The sequence below is a fragment of the Xenopus laevis genome, chromosome 4L (genome assembly GCF_017654675.1).
Source record: "Xenopus laevis strain J_2021 chromosome 4L, Xenopus_laevis_v10.1, whole genome shotgun sequence".
In the NCBI taxonomy this organism is placed as follows: Eukaryota; Metazoa; Chordata; class Amphibia; order Anura; family Pipidae; genus Xenopus; species Xenopus laevis.
The window spans coordinates 82,200,714-82,218,139 of record NC_054377.1 but is presented as its reverse complement, the minus strand read 5'-3'; the positions used below and the strand labels follow the sequence as shown (position 1 = coordinate 82,218,139).

The 17,426-nt window shown below is 35.5% G+C and overlaps 1 protein-coding gene across 1 annotated transcript; it reads right to left on the bottom strand.

Moving 5' to 3' along the window:
- Nucleotides 1-72: 72 nt before the first annotated feature.
- On the bottom strand, nt 73-13,762 carry c8b.L (complement C8 beta chain L homeolog). Its single transcript, XM_018258281.2, has 12 exons — nt 13,622-13,762; nt 13,219-13,363; nt 12,542-12,683; nt 11,366-11,510; nt 8,374-8,506; nt 7,496-7,693; nt 6,272-6,512; nt 4,216-4,344; nt 3,971-4,134; nt 2,879-3,032; nt 1,826-1,894; nt 73-371 (listed from the first exon to the last, which is right to left on the bottom strand). The coding sequence occupies exons 1-12, from the start codon at nt 13,669-13,671 to the stop codon at nt 220-222; spliced, it is 1,722 nt and encodes a 573-aa protein (XP_018113770.1). The 5' UTR covers nt 13,672-13,762; the 3' UTR covers nt 73-219.
- Between the last annotated feature and the right edge of the window lie 3,664 nt (nt 13,763-17,426).

Sequence of the window (17,426 nt, the reverse complement as noted above, 5' to 3'; positions counted from 1 at the left end):
AAGCCTCTTACAAGAAGCCATCAGGGGGTGTTATATAGTGCTCAAGACAGGGTGGTATGAGACAGGTTAACATGGTATTACACAGAGATTGCATTTAAAGGAGCAATCCTCTAGGTTTATTCATAGAGAGATCAAAAAACTAAAACAGCACATGTAGGAAAAATTCACAGGTTTGCATTATTTTTTGTTCCCTTATATCAGCTTGTGATCTCAAAGGCATTAGCAACTTCTTGAGTCAGTATTCGTTCCTTCACACTGATTGCCACCATTTTGTGGGGATGGATTGTTGCACTGTCTGTCTCTTGTCTGTATTCTTCTGGAGCAAGGCGTCCAACCAGACCAACAACTCCAGCTTCCATCTATGGCATTTACTGAAAAATAAAATACAAAATTCTACAATATATATTTACAGGCCAACGTGTAATTGCACTAGAAACATTAATTTGTTATGCTGATGTGTGATTGTGGAGTTTTTGTGTACCCGGGTACTTTATTTGGTGCGACTTGTGACATTTACCAATAAATAAGTAAATATCTCAATAAGTAATAAGTTAAGAAAAAAGTCTCTCTCAGATATGTAAATATAAATTGTAACAGTTTCTACATGGAACCATCAATAATGATTAATGTATGTGCTCATTCTTCCCTTTGCAATAGAATAACCAGAATGAATTCAGTATTAATGTAGCCACACAAGTAAATACCAGGTCACATTGTTGCATCGCTAGTTGCTAGTAAATAAAATTAAGAATTATACTGGTCTGTCTCCATCTCCTCCATATTTAATATTTTAAGGTAAAACACAGTGAAATTAGTTCCTGCCTCCTTATTAATCAAACATAGGGGCAAATTTACTAAAGGGTGAAGTGACGTCATTTTGCCACTTCGCCAATTTACTAACGGGTGCTGGAGTAAATTCGCTAGCGAAGTGGACCTACTTCGAAGTTGCGCCAGCGTTGGCTTTGCTGCACTTATATAGGTGCCATATGTTATCAAATGTAGGTGGGAAGGAGGGCACCCTAAAAAAATTGCGCTCTGGCAAAGGGACGTAACTACGCTAATTCACTAAGTTGCGGATTTTCGTGAATGTTACCTCTTGCGGCGGAATTTACTCCGCCACCTCAGACCAGGTGAAGTGTAATACAGTAGATAGGGATGGTCCAAAAAAAGTTTACATTTTCCAAAAAAACGCTGGCGTCTTTTACTTTTTATAGGGTGATAGGCTGAAAAATATCGCAATTTTTTTTAGGGTACCCTCCTTCCCCCCTACAGTTGATAACATATGGCACCAAAACTATACTGTGGGCACATGTGTAGGGCAATATAACATTTATTAATATTCCCTGGCCTTGTGTAGTGTAATGTATTTGCTGCTGCATATACGGCCTTTGTACTTTAACTGCACGCCGTATGCAAATATGCCACCGCTATCGTAACTTCGAACCGCTGATCATAACATCGCTAGTGCAACGTCACAAACGATCGGTAACTTGTGCGCAACTTCGGATCTTCGTGAATTTGCACAGCCCTGGTGAATCTACGCCTGGTGAAGTGTGGCGAAGCCAACGCTGGCGCAACTTCGAAGGTAAGTAAATTTGCCCCAAAGTGTGTTCACCCAAAGCAAACACATTTAAGAATAGGGGATATAAAGTAAGGTTGTCATGTAATAAGTCAGGAACACCAACTAACTAGATAAAATGCAATTTAAAGGCAGTTGTTTTGCACTCAATGCAGCCCAGCAACTTGCATTTATTATTGTCTCTGACTTTTCCAATGATCTGGTAGCCTAACTATAAAGTGCATCTACCCATTCTTTGGCAGTTACCTGGTCGTTTTGTAATTTCACATGCTGCACCAGAGAATCCTAGTGGGCAAATGCATTCACAGCGATTTTCTGCAAAGAGCAACAAAAACAAAGAGAGATGGGAAATTGTTTTTGGTCGGATGCCGTTAATAATTATTTCTTCTTCCAGTTTCTGCTGAATACCCTTTCTATAGAAAGGTACATCTAAAATATGTCCCCATTAGTTGGGCTGCAAATAACTTAAATGTATGTAAAATAGTTTTGTTAGTAGTTAATCTTCATGAACAGAACAAGACCCAGTGAGAATGCAGTTTGAAGAAAACAGCATGTAGTATCCATGAATGAAACTTCATCTAGACGCTTCTGCATGAATTGTGCAATTATAGTACTTATTTGAACAATGAGTAAAACATTTAAAGAAGCCTATCCATATGGACTGCACCCAGGAGATTGTGTCCCAGATAAAAAAAAAAGATTTATCAATACACATTCCCAGGTCAAAGGTTTTACCAGTAATTTCATCTCTGGGGATGTATACCCCTGTTTTAGAAAAGGCATGCACTGGCAGATAAAAAATTACTGATAAAATATTGGGCCATGGAATGTATATGGATCAATCCATTTTTGTTTGTTTGTGCAGCAATGCTGTTCAGATCAGTGGCATCGCTACTATACTAGTATTCCCCCTACAGCCCCACCATTATCTCATATGATCAGTATTGCTTGCCCTTACAGACTGCATAATGCAAAGGGCTACTATGACTTTTTTATGCACTGCATTCCTCTGCAGATGACTTTACATATAAGTCTTTGGCAACAACATGGAAAAACTTGGAATTGCTAGTATTTCCAATTGCTGCCATGCAGAACACAACAATACCTGCCATTAGTTATAACATCAACAAAGTTCAGCTGGAAAATGACAATGAACAGTATAATAACAATACTTCCTAAACCAAATTTTAGGTGCACGTAAGTAGGATCATTGATCAAGATGTAAATCCCCTGTGCATTATATAGTGTTGTACCTAAAGCTATGATCGATGTGTATATAATAATAATAACAATACATACCTGTGAAAATGGCTAAACCATTATTTTGACATGGAACACAGCGGCAAGGGCTAGTTTCAGCCTGGAATTCCTCAAGGGCACGCTTCATATTTTCCTGGAGAATATTAGCTCCAGTAAAATCTGTGGCAGTCACCAGCTCGTACAAAGGACTTGCCTACAAGCCACCGGGTTTAATGGGAAAAGATAATAAGGATACGCAGTCACTTGCATCATTCAATATAATGTGTTGTAAAAGTCTAATTTATTTCCCATATTCCCTCATCAATCTGTTTCATATGCAAAGCAAAAAACATCCTATATAACCAACCAGCTTCTTAAACGCAAAACATGACCAATATTATGGATATCATTATAAGTGAAAATTCTAATAATATTCTTTGGATTACAGTTCCCCTTTGTTTTTTAAATTTGTAATATTCTTGTAGCATTAGTAATTGTACAAAATTCTATATTGTTACTTTACTGAGTAACATTGACTCACAATCAAGATCCATTTTTCATCTTCAGTTTTTGGGTGCAGATTTGAAGTATTTTACGCAATGCTGATCTTAGAAAGGAATTTATCTTGTAATGGGAATGTGATTACAGAACAAAACTTACTGGAATATTTCTGGAAAAGTAGCAATTGTCTACCAAACATTTATTTTATAACATGATTATTCTACCTGTGATAATTTGATCTAAGCTAAATGCGAATTGATTGCCATTATTGCACAGAGGCAAAAGTTACCATTGTTATTAAATTAATGCAACAATTTTCCAAATGTAAAGGATACTCTACAGCTCGGAACACTGGATAAATGCCTTGCAGTAGCTTCCTGTTTTCCTAGGTTTAAAGGGGTTGTTCACCTTCCAAACATTTTTTCAGTTCAGTTGTGTCCCAGAAATAACCTTTTTACAATTACTTTCCATTATTTCTTTTTTTTTGTTTTCCCAAAATCTAAGTTTAAAGTTGAATGTTTGTGTCTCTGGTGTTTGAGTGGTGTTATTTCTGGTGATCTATCTGAAAACAACTAGTTGTTTGAAGGTGAACAACCCTTTTAAGCTGTAGAGTGCTGAAGAAATTTGCTTTTGTAATGAGATAAATCATACTTTCATGCTAATGATTTCAGGATTGTAATAAACTGCATCTCCCCACTCTTGCATTAGATCTTGTGTTGGAAGGTCTTTGTAAGCAAGTGCTGCAATATGTTCACTGGCTCCACCTCTGACAAGAGCAACAAAGTCCTCAACCAGCTTATCTGATGATATTTTATCTGTAATATAAATACATGCACACATTTTAATTCTTGATAACAAAGATTTAGAAACTACTTGTAAGTGGATATTCTGCTTACCTCCAATTTCTTTCAGCAAACCGCTGCAGGCTCCACCAGACATGCCAACGCTTAACGATATGCCCTCAATAGTGACTCCAAGTTTTAATCCTGCTTGCACACATTTCTGTACATCATTTAGCGAATAGCCTTTAAGACATTAAATTAAAACAAATAATTACATTTTCTCTCTAAACTTTAAAAAAAACAGTCATATAAATCCCTTCACCACCAGTACCTGGAAGGATAACATGGTTTAAAGCACTAAACTCTACTTTGGAAGTCAGAATATTGTTACTTTGCTACAAATATTCTTTGGTGTTACTTTCCTTACTTTAGGGCCAGCCTTACCTCTAACGTTGGTTTGTGGTTATGGTAACGCCTGAGTGAACTTCTTGCTCCTAGAATTTGTTACCTGGGTTTCATCATCGTATCTAAAGTGGCAGTCTCCTCTGTTTTTACATTGTAATCGTCATTGACCAATTGACTTTGTATTTAAATAAAATTTTAATTTAAGGGGAAATGTCGAAAATTTAAATTTAATATAAGCTTCATCATACTGAAATAAGAAACTTTCTAAATACAACCAATTAACAATTCTGTACTGTTTCTGAAATAATCAAGTTCATCTTCATTATTCCTCTCTTCAGTATCTGTTTCTCTTCATTCTCTCCATGCAGGAGTTGGGTGTCAGATAATCATTGACAGTTAAATCCAATATATCTTATAGGGGGGCTCCTTTTGAATAGAAGATGTATTACACCTCACTCTATTAAAATCACCAGACATCATGTCTCTCTACATACAGAATTTGTGCAAAAGGCAGTTATTTAGTTATATTTTGTTTGTACTGGAATCAGTTATTTGAGTGAGCTCTATTACATCTGCAGTGAAATGAAGCCCCCTATAAGATATATTGGATCTAACTGTCAATGATCATCTGACACCTAACTGCTGCATAAAGATAGAATGAGAAAGAGAAACAAATGCTGATAGAGGGATAGCGAACAAAAGCTTATTTCAGTAATTATGCAAAATATTTAATGGATTGTATTTAAAAAGTTTCTTATAATTTCTTAAAATTATCATATTTATATATATATATATATATATATATATATATATATATATATATATATACGTATATACATATATATACATATATATCTATCTATCTATCTATCTATCTATCTATCTATCTATCTATCTATCTATCTATATATATATATATATAGAGATATATATATATATATATATATAGTGAATAAAGTACACCTTATTGTAAAATATAAGGATATTAGTTTCATGTCCATAAAAGGCACTACTGTACCTGTCACATAACAATGTTACCATTGTTGGGAACTTTTGCTATTTCCTTTTAAAATGTAAAATGTGAGAGATTTTCTACAAAGCACCAAATTATACTTTTATTGAAGAGCATATTTTTTACATTAGGCCTAACATTTTATTGGGGGAATTTAGTAAAAGTCGCAAAGAGTAAAACAATTTGCACAAATAAGAATTTAAATTTGCATTTCGCAATGTAATACTCCTTAAACTGTTATTGCATCACGAATTTTAATTGCGCATTGCCCACTTTCAAGAAGAGCTTGAAGGTGTCCTAATCTTTTGGAGCAAACATAACTTTTTCAGTAAGAAGTTTTATTACATTCACTGCGCACTCGCGCAAACTATAACATTCCCAAACCTTAATCCCCTTTGGAAGTGGTCGCTAAACAGTTTCTGGGTCCGCAAAAGCTATATTAAATTCTCGCAAAGGCAAATTTTTTTGCAGAAAGACATAACTTTTCGCATTGCAATTTTTTTTTATTACATTCCCCCATATATGTTTAAAACAGAACCGTTCAAGTGGAAAGTCACAGGCAGGATGCAGTCCTCTGAGCTACCTCAGAGCAACATACATAGAAGAAGTTGGGCATTTTGAATAATATACATTTTAAACAACGTTTTGTTCAATGAAAGACACAAGCTTGGTGCAACCCTCCAAGTGGTCCTGCCATGCCAAAGGCTACAAAAAAGTTGTTCATCAAAAATGTAACAGATCAGATAGTTGTACCTTCTTTTTGCAGCTTTTCACTGTTAAGTATTAGCGTGTATTCATAAACGCCTCCTAATGTTGCTTCTGTGATAAAATGCGTTCCATAATCTCTGAAGATATCTCTGTATTCACCATAAACATATTCCATTGGCAACTGTTTGACTCTCTGAAAAAACTCTGTATGAAGCATCAGGTTCCGGGATTTTACCTTGTACTGTGCAACTTCAAGAGTAGACTTTGCAGAAATAAATTTGCTTTTCTAAAGTAAAACAAATCTTGATAAAGGTCTGTGTTAAGGTTAAAATGTTGATCACACATTTACAAGACCCATGGGTGCTATATCCATATATGTAAGTTGTGCTCCTTTCCATATTTTTATAGAGGTTTTAACCTTTAAACTTATTAAGGTTTTAACATTTTTAACAAAATAAAACATAGTGCCACCGTAGGTCATGAAAATGGAACATAATAATCATATCTAGTAAATCTAAACATTTGACTAAATACATTTAGTAAGGTCTCAGAATGAAGTGGGATTGGGAGAAAGACGATGGAAGATCAAGGGAAAGAGAAGGTATGAAACAACTGTAGTTACCATTGCACGATTTCTATGACATAAATAAAAGCATATTAGCAATTAAAGTCAGTAGATTGTGGATAGATCTAATTTAACCATAATTCAATTCAACTCGTATTTTGTATTTTTGAGACAATCTTGGATAATTTTGCTGTTTGTCATTAGCCAGTCTATTTTATTTTTTAAAAGGTGCATTGGAGCCAAAGTAGTATTACATGGATAGGCCCATATTTTTCTAACCAATAATAATAAAAGCAAATACTTAATTTTTTACAATTTTTTAATAGACATTAAATATAGAAGCATTGTGGTATTATAATTTTTTTCTAGTATTACCAACTCATAGCCTAGATGTTTTGTATTTATTAAACACGTCACCTTTGTAAAATATGGATCTCTAATCTGGATGATCATGTGTGGTACAATCCACCTGGAGTTTCATCAACCAAAATTGTAATCTGGGTTCCCACACAGGACCGATAGTTATGGCACTCAAATGTAAATATCAACAATATAGGTATGTCAGCACATATTAAGCCAGATTTATGTCAGATACAGTAACATCCATACGGCACCTAGATGTTTATTTATCAAAGGAAAGAAATCTAGCCACACACACCAATATATTCACAGTTTATCCTCCATCATATCAGCAGTATCCTTACCGTGTGAGAGAATTTCTTAGTTCTTTCAATGAATGTTTTGACTTTCATATCATTATAATTAAAGCCAAATTCAAACAGTCCTGGTATTTTGAGGCCAATACTGAAACTAGTTTGTTTTGCATGGCGACTGGCGAAATTCCTTTCATAGTCTGAGTAGGATTCATGTTCAGATAACGAGAACTCATATTTTCCTTTGCTCTAGAAGAAAATAGAGGTCACAATGTAATAATCTAACTACAACATATTTCAGTTGTTTATATGTGTAAAATATATACACAGTGTCTTGACAATATTTACAACCTTGACTATTTCATTCGGTCTATAAGATTTTGTAAAGCAATCTGCTGTCGTAGTAACAACAAGTGCATCAAGTATGTGCCCTTCAGAGTTGCTAACTCAACACTTCTAATTACTGGCACTAAAGCAAAATATAATAGGGTTATACAAAAACCAACAGTCCTGAATTGTCCAAATGCATCTATAAGGGTAGCACCCGTATATTACAGGTATGGGATCCATTGTCTGGAAACTCGTTATCCAGAAAGCTCAGAATTATGGGAAGGCCAGCTCCCATAGACTCCATTTTTTCTCTGTACATTGTCCTTCATTCCAACTAAGATATAATGAATCCTTATTGGTGGGAAAATAATCCTGTTTGGTTTAATTAATGTTTAAATTATTTTTTTTAGTAGACTTAAGGTATGGAGATCCAAATTACTAAAAGATCACATTTTTTTTTATTTTGCACAGCCTATTTATATCTATCTACTGTATATCTATTTACGCAGTTTTTATTTTTTACACTGAACACTGAACTGAGAACATAAAGCGGTTGTTTTTTACCTTTGGTATTTATGCTGTTATTGACCCCCACTTACTTCTGGAATGTAGTTTTCCACATTATAGGGTTTTCTAAATTTTGTATTCAGAATGTAATGGGGAGAGCAGCCTCCAGCATAGTATCTGTGATCTAAAACAAATCCTTCACGATTATTTGTAAACAAATTGATCCTGCAAAAATTGAGAGATAAAGAAAGAGAGAGAAATTTGAAAAACATACTTACGTTAAAAACATTGACAATTTAAATGTAGCATTCTTGTTACGTAAAACAACTGGTTTGATTATGAGCTAAATCTTGTTCCAAACCTTAAGGGAATCCATTTATATGCAGATTGGCCAGACAGACATCCTCATAACTGGGTAAATAACACTGTGCAATTCATTCAGATAAGTGGTTCATACGAATAGATCTTGTTGGAAAAATGATGGGGTAATGTAAAAAAAAAAGTCTAAAGTTTGCTCACATGTAGTAACCAATTGTAAATAATCAGATTTGTGTTTTCAAATAGTTGAACTCAAAATGCTAGCTGCTGATTGGTTGCCTTGGCTTACTAGACAAGTTGCAAACTTTAGACAGGAAGAAAACATTTTATGTTAACATCACATGGGCATGACAAGCCAATTCATTTAACAGAAAAAGATGATATTGATACAAAGAAATCTGATTTATATTTCCATTCAGATTCCAGGAAAGTCCTGGAAAATAAATACACCACTTCCCTGTATGGGACATCAATAAAACAGTATCAATTCCAGGAAACTAAAATTCATGTAGGCAAAATCAGGGTTCTACTATATATGTAAATAAAATGACATGGTAGGTCATGAAGAACATTCACATTCTATATAAATATTAGATTTTAATTAGTTAATTTCATATGAAAGAAGAGGAACATATATTTAGTAATGGAAACCCTTCTCTAGAAAGCTCTGAATTACAAGAAGGTCATCTCCCATTTTATCCAAATAATCCAAATTTTACAAATCATTTCTTTTTTCTCTGTAATAATAAAACCGCACCATGTATTTGTTCCCAACTAAGATATACTAAATCCTTATTGGAGGCAAATTGAGTTTATTTCACATTTAAATGACTTTTTAGTAGACAAAAGCTATGGAAATCGAAATTATGGGAAGATCCCTCTTATGAGAAGAAAAGCATGCACTCCTGCAGCCAGCCGGTAAGGTAAAAAGGAAAAGTTTATTTCATCTCATTAACAGTCAGTTGTCCTGATGCGTTTCATATCAATAGACACGTAATCATAGGATCCCTCTTATGGAAAACCATACAGACTCATATGGAAAAAATCAAAACGACTTTTACAAAACGGATTGTCTTGCTTAGAGAGACTAGAATTACAGGTATGGGACCTGTTATCCCTTGAGGATCCTGGATAACAGGTTCCATACCTGTAATACTATTCTCTTTATGCAAGGCAATCAATTTTTTAAAGTCTGTTTTGATTTACTTGTACTTATCTGTGCCAGAAAGTTAAACGAATATTGCTCTTTGTGACTAGTTTTTTTGGTACATTTTTTTCCACAGAAACAGATTAATTAAGATGCCTGAGGTTTTTTTTTTTAAGCAGCAACTCACTGGTTGACTTGTTCTTACAACAGAAATTTAATTTCAGGCCTCATTACAACAGACAACATATTCTCCACATTAATAATACACAACCATTTAGATGCAAATTGACCAAACTTCTTCAGGAGACACATCTATGGGGAGGATGGAGTAAACAAATACAGCCCACTCGGCATTTAGTACAGAGTCATATTTAAAAATGTAATTGCATAGTTTGTGCTGCATAAGCACTATATAGAACATTTAGGTACAGGGAAATTACAGATAAAATACTGATATCCTATTAATAAACACCAAAAAAGAGTTGCACTGCACTGTATTCTGGAATAAAAATACAAAAAATTATATATATATATATATATATATATATATATATATATATATATATATATATATATATATATATAAACGTGTAATTAAGATGGGCCTACAGAAATCCCTTCCATTTGGCTACCAGAGCAGCATGGGTTACATCTCTTGGACTCAGGAAGAGCCCTCTTGAATATGGGTTGAGGAAGGTGTAATTTTCCATATGGTACATTTTTAAAAGCCAAATATTAAAGAACTGAACCCATGACTTTCATTCAAAAACAAGGATGAGTGACAGAAAGAATAGTTCTGGTCAATGCAAAAAGGTTGGAGCTCCAATTTGGGAAACTACAGTATTTAAATTTGTAGCCCTCCAGGTGATTTGAACTACAGCTTCCAGCATGCCAAAAAGTTGAAAGCCCAAAGGCTGGTCATGCCTGTGATCTCTAAGGACAGTGGCCAACATGGAGACTTGTACTGCAGATTTTAGTTATTTCCAATGGAGAGATTTGTTGCTCGCAGTCACGCATAAATAATCACTGGCGACAAATCTCCCAATTGCCCACTGTCTTTAGAGTATCAAGTGTTACACAGTCTAATATATCATATGTAGGTTCACTAATTATAATTTAGGCCATAGACGCAAAGATACAGTTGTACGAAATGAGGGTTTGTACGATTTGTGGACAATGTGTGTCCCGACATTTTTTGTACCATGTCAACCGGTTGTTCAGTAGATCAGACGGGTAAAAAGATTTATATCAGCTACTAATATCTATAGCCAGCTTTACTCTAATGATATGTTCCTGCTAATTCAATAGATTTGCACCTGAGCATGCTGTAAGACTGGTTCAATAGCAGACAAGTGTGACAAAATATTGCTCTTTAGTGATGAGCGATTTTATTCGGCAGGCGCGAATTCGTGGCGAATTTGCCCGTTTCGCCACAGGCAATGATAAATGGACATCCATCGACTTTAATGGGGGCCGACATCAACTTTGACACCAGGGGCCATTTTGACGCCAGTGAATAATTTTTCGTCAGTTTCACAAATTTTGCAGGAAATTTGTGGCGAAGCGAAATGGGACAAATTCGCCAATTAATATTGCTCTTTCCTTCTTCATAGACTTACCCACTCGCAAGGTTCTCTATACCCCAGTACTGTTCCATTTCATTAGTAGAACAAGAGCTTGGAACTGATTTACAGTTTTTCTCATCAGATAAATCTCCGCAGTCATCATCTCCATTACACAACAGTCTCCGCACAATACACCTCCCTTAGGCACATGGAGAGAGAGAGAGATATTATTTGACTTACTGTTAATAAACAACCTCTTTAAACACATTGAAATTTGTTGCCTAAAGAATAATATACAATTCTAAGTGGGGGCTTTAGTGGGCAATTATGGATTTTGAGATATGATGGGTGCCTGTTGGTGCTGCCTGACTCGCACATCTCAATGACATGCACGTTAGGTGACAGGTAGGGGATGGGAACTGTATCAGAGAAGATGGGAAAACATACAGCAGGCAGAATAACTGTTAATAAGCTTTTATTTTATGTCCACACAACATGTTTCGGGCTGCAAAGGCCCTTTCTCAAGTGGGATGGGAGGGGGCCCATCTCGATGCCTACCCATCCCTCATAAATGTAACACTGCCAAATACTGGCAGATCTAAATTCATTGGCAGATGCTGATTTCTACATTCCCTCATGGAAACCTGTGGCCTTTCATCATTTACTGAATTCAGTAAAATAAAAACAAATAAAAAATTAAAGCAAAATAAAAAGTGAAGACCCAACTGGCTGTTACAAATTCCCTGAAGCAATTTAACCCTTTGTTAGCAGATTAGCCCCAATATAGCCTATATACTGCAGGGCAGATTTATCAAAGCTTAGATAAATCTCAATACAGAAAAACTCACCTACCCACATCAATCCAATTTGCAGCAAAGGAGAAAAGTAACTGACATTAATCAGAGCACAAGTCACATGACTGGGGGCACCTAGGAAACTGACAACATGTCTAGCCCCATGTCAAATTTCTAAATTAAATATAAAAAACATTTGCTCTTGAAAAACTGATTTCAGTGCAGAATTCTGCTGGAGAAGCACTATTAACTTGTGTTTAAAAATATGTTTTCCCCTGACAGAATCCCTTTAAAGTTCATTAAGTTCATTATTATATTTACATATTACATAATTATATTCACAATGACTATTCATATGATTGATGGTACAGAAGATGAACAGAAAGGGAGAAATAGAGAGAGAAAAGAAAGAAGAAAAATCTGAAGCTGCTCCTACCTGTTTCTGTACAGCGGAAACCTTCACATGTCTTTGTGTTCCTGCAAGGGTTTCTAGAAGCACACGGATCCTCCTGCCTGTCTATCCTATTGCAGGGGTCCCCACCAAATTGGGCGGGTTGAGTTAATCTTGCATAACGGAACTAAACATGGAAACAGAAATGGCGGAGGTGAATTGTTATCCAGTTCTTCTGACTTCATTACACAAAGGGGATGAAATCAAAAGGGCCTGCCATCTCTTAACTCTTTACTTTGCTGAAGGTTATTTCATTTTAAACATTAGTGCTGGCTCTGCAGACTACCCATAACTGGGAGTATTTTGGAAAGAATTTGCCATAGTAATAATTAAAGTGTTTCTGCAAGTTCAATAGTGGTCTTTTAGCCACAATCTCTTTTATACTAGGACATATTAATCAGATGAATAAACTCTATAAGCCCTTTCATTAAATACATTACCCCAAATGTAAACAGTGAGAATTACAAATATTCAATAGGAAATTATTCAATAGGAAATTTCTAGTATTGACCCAGAATTCTGCAAATCTTTACAGATTCATTATAATTTGGTATTATGAATATTCGTAAAGAGAGTTTTTCCTAGTGGTTGCACATATCATTCTTTGCTCATACCCAACTATCCTTTTCCAGCAGTCCATGCTTCCTTTTGCCTATACTTACCCTCTTTTTCTGACAGGGGTCACATGAACTCCAATCTGACCAATTGGAAAACTCACATTCAATAGGTTGAGGAGGATTTGCCACGGATCTCCTCCACCTCTTCTGATCGAGAGTGGTCTTAGTTGCATTTGCTTCTGTCTCACAGCTGTGAAACAGTACAGTCCAATGATTTCTACTCAAACCTATTCACCCATACAACATATATATAAACCCACCCATTATATTATCCAAAATTATATATAATAACACTCAAAAATTATGCTACATCTCTTGAATTTCAATTTCAACCTTAATATCCACCTTACTGTCTTTACTCTAGAAAACACATGTTTATACTGTACCTTGAATAACTTCAGGGCTGAAACCAAACAAGCATATATTGGAAAATACTGCCTGAACTTACCTACAAAAATGCAAGGAAAAATATAGAAGAAAACCCCAATATAAAAACATTGCGAGGATGGTTGTACGTTACAGAATATCAGCTTGTCTGTGCCCTAGGCGGACTCGCAGCAGCTCTTCCCAGAAGATATGTACACACACAGAGTACACAGAAGAGATAGATAAGAATACAAAGTAACAGTGGATTAAAGATTATGCACAGTAAGGTAAAACTAAAGAGACCAACTGCCCCCTTCTGGACTTGTAAGGATAAACCATGGAAGTCTCCATAGTAATTTTGTTGTACTGGCAAGAAGAAAGCAAAAAAAGCGAAATAGCTTCACAAATAACCAAGTGTCAGGACTCTCAAGTAATCAAATAACAAGATAACATTTTGCAGAGATAATTTGACATATAGTCAGGGCTGCAAATAAGACACCTAGACATAAGCGAAAGCTTGGCCATCTATTTATATATATATTTGGGCATTTAAGAACAGACTAATAAATTAATTCTATGTACAGCCACGTGGTTGACCATTTGTTGTCATTTAACACAGACCAATCATCTGGATACCCAAAAAACGTTGTTCAGTGTATGGCTGTTTACTTAAGTTCCTTTCTGGAGGCTGTTACGCTATACACAACAAAGCAGTTTGACTGCTGCTTACAATTTTGCATATTTATCCAGTTACAAATACATTTTTAGGCATCAGCTTAGCATTGTGTACAATTCAGGTTGAAACAGCAGTGGATAGCTGAAAAAGTTCATCAGCTGATATTGAAACTAAATTATTGTTTCTGTAAATCATACACTGTTTTTTTCTCAGAGCATACAACATAATTAATTAAAATCCACATACAAATGAATTTAAGAGGGTCTGCAAACAGAATGGTATTTGTGTATTCTCTCTTTGACCTTTGACTGCAGTGTTAATGATTAGCAGTTTACGGGAAAGCTTCTTTGTCTGGGGAAGTATTTCAACAAAATTGTGATGAAAGAAGACCAAAAACAAACACAAAAGCAGAAGGCCGATGCCCCTTAATTTGCATGCCATATTTCTGTCAGTGGAGAAGAATAAAAAGGGGATACTTCTCTCCCACATACTTTTCCCTGTTGCAATGAATCCCTTGGCTAGTGCAATGAGAAATAGTGAAAATATCAAAGACTTGGAACTGGCCAAATGATTAATATTTTAGTTCAGCCCATATAACCTGTTGTCCCTATTGTGTTGTGGGTTTCTTTTTTGGCTTAAACACACTGGTCACTAAACAATAATGGCCAGATATTTGATCAAACCATCCTACCAGAAGGAGCTTGGGCCTAAATTCAATATATTTATAGGCTTTAGCAAGCTGTGGACTGGATGTGCAAAGTGTGGCGTGATTTGGGGGCAAAAGGTCGAAGTTTGAAGTTAAAAAAACTTCGAATTCAAAAAGATCTACCGAATCGTACGATTCGAAGTAGCGCTACTTCAATCTACAACGATTCAAAGTTTTTTTAACTTCGAACTTCCCCAATTGCCACCATACAGGTTCTAGGAGGTTCCCCATAGGCTAAAACAGCACTTCAGCAGCTTTTAGGTGGCCAATGGTCAAAGTCGAAGTTTTAAAGAGACAGAACTTAAAAAAATTTGATCTTCGAATTTCAAAGTTTTTTCAAATTCGAATCGAAGTTGGACTATTCCCTAGTCGAAGTACCCAAAAATTAATTAGAAATCTGAAGTTTTTTACTTCGAAAATTCACTTAGACCTTTGATAAATCTTCCCCTTAATGTGTAGCACTGAGTGAGCTGCTGTCAGCCAGCTAATTCAATGTGCTCCCCATATCAGTGACTCTTTATACCTTTAGCTTTGTGTCTAATACAGAGTCAGAGCACTTTCTCTCCAATATCCTTAGTTATAGTAATGGTCTCACAATTACAGCTTGATATTAAACAACTTTATTTACTGATAAATAGTTCTTAGGTCTATTAAGTGTTACTGAGATGGTATTTATCTATGGAGTGATATCCCTATAGTTCTTTCTGTAATATGACCTTCTGAAATGTTCAGTTTCAAGTTTTCAAGTTTTCTTCCAGGGTGGTTCTTAACTTTTCGACTGGATCCCCAGCCTTTCTAAAATTTTGATGTAGAGATATTACATTACCATTTGTTTACCCCTACTCATTCCATGTTCTTTTTCCTACAATGTCCCTATCATTTGTCATTTTCATGTCATGTCACCACTTTATATTCCATTTATCTCTTTTTCTTCTTTTTAGCTTTTTAATATCTCTCTACCTTCCTCTCTCTTTACCTGCTGTTGTATCTCTCAATGCTGTTCCCCCATGTCTTATTAACTCTCAGTGCAACATTCATCTCACCTTTGCCGTAGCTTTGCCGTGCTCTAACCCTTTCTTCCAGATGATTGTTTCCTCCATCCCCAAAGTACTTTCATTTTCTCCATATCAACAGCCACCCCATTTCTCTACTTCTCTACTTAATTTTAAAATAACTTAATTCTGTTTAAATTTTGTGTGCCAGTTACATGGATAGAAATTAAATATTGACATCCTCCTGGTTAAACAAAAGAGGACACAATACAGAAACCTGTGGCAGACAATTTAGAAGCCTACTGCACTTAGAGACTGAGGGGCTGATTTATAAACACTGGGCAAATTTGCACACATGCACACACACAGAAACCTGACTTCTTATAGCCAGCCATAGGTTGAACAATGAAACCAAACATTTGATCGGTTGTCATGAGTTACTTTCCAGGCACAAATTTGCCCAGTGTAAATGAGCCCCATCATTTAGAACTACTGTGAATCATCTTTCAGCCACTTATCTATGCATGTACAAATAGACCCACCAAAAATCATACACACAGAGAAAAGAGAGTTCACATAAAACATACCCTTTGTGTAGTCATTTGTACCACAATGTAATAAAGCAGGCATCTGCCGTCAAAAGGGATAAAATGGAGGGGGTGCTCCATAAAACATGCTGTATATTAAGGGTTGGATATCTATGCATTTTATATGAAGTTTTAGTAAAGTATCATCAGATGATTTCTAGCAATTTGTTATTTTTATGAATATTTTGTAAAAGCCTATGACAATATTTAGCATTTCTTCCTCATTATATGTGCCAACTGGGGATGAACAAGTGGTGGATTGCCCAATATTGAACCTGTTGTTTATACAATCCATAATGTACTTTACTTACTCCAATTTCTTCTATTTTTGTGAATTCCCCCTCCAGAAGACAAAATGTTTCCAGTCTTGCTCCTGTCAGCTGGTTTGGTACCTAACCACCAGGATGTAAGAAGATTGCATTTCTACTCACATATATGACCAGATTTCTAGGCCAGTAAGTCATTATCCTTTTTGCAGTCCTTTTCTATTAGGGAAGGCTCAATGTGATAAGCTGCACTGACAAATATTACATTACCACTCAACAACTAGACACTGACAGAATAGATGTTGGCAGCTATATATTTCCAAAAAATATTTTGTACTGCATTTCTCATAACATTTAAATAATTTCTTCCATCTCATACCAACTTTGTGTAGTCCAGTTTAGTTTAGTTAACCCTGTCAGAAAGATGCCAGAAAGTGTTGGGTGTTAGTGTTGGGTCCACTATTATGCATCGACCACTCACCCACAATACTGTACATCTGGAGACGTGATCCATTGAAAAAAATCAAGTTTGCTCTAAGTGGCATTATATTTTGGTGACATCAGCGCACTATACTGATGAAGGTGACTGCCATGTTTTGTATTTGACATGGAGGTAAAAAGATTAAACAGATTAAACAGAGTAAACAGATTAAACTCAGA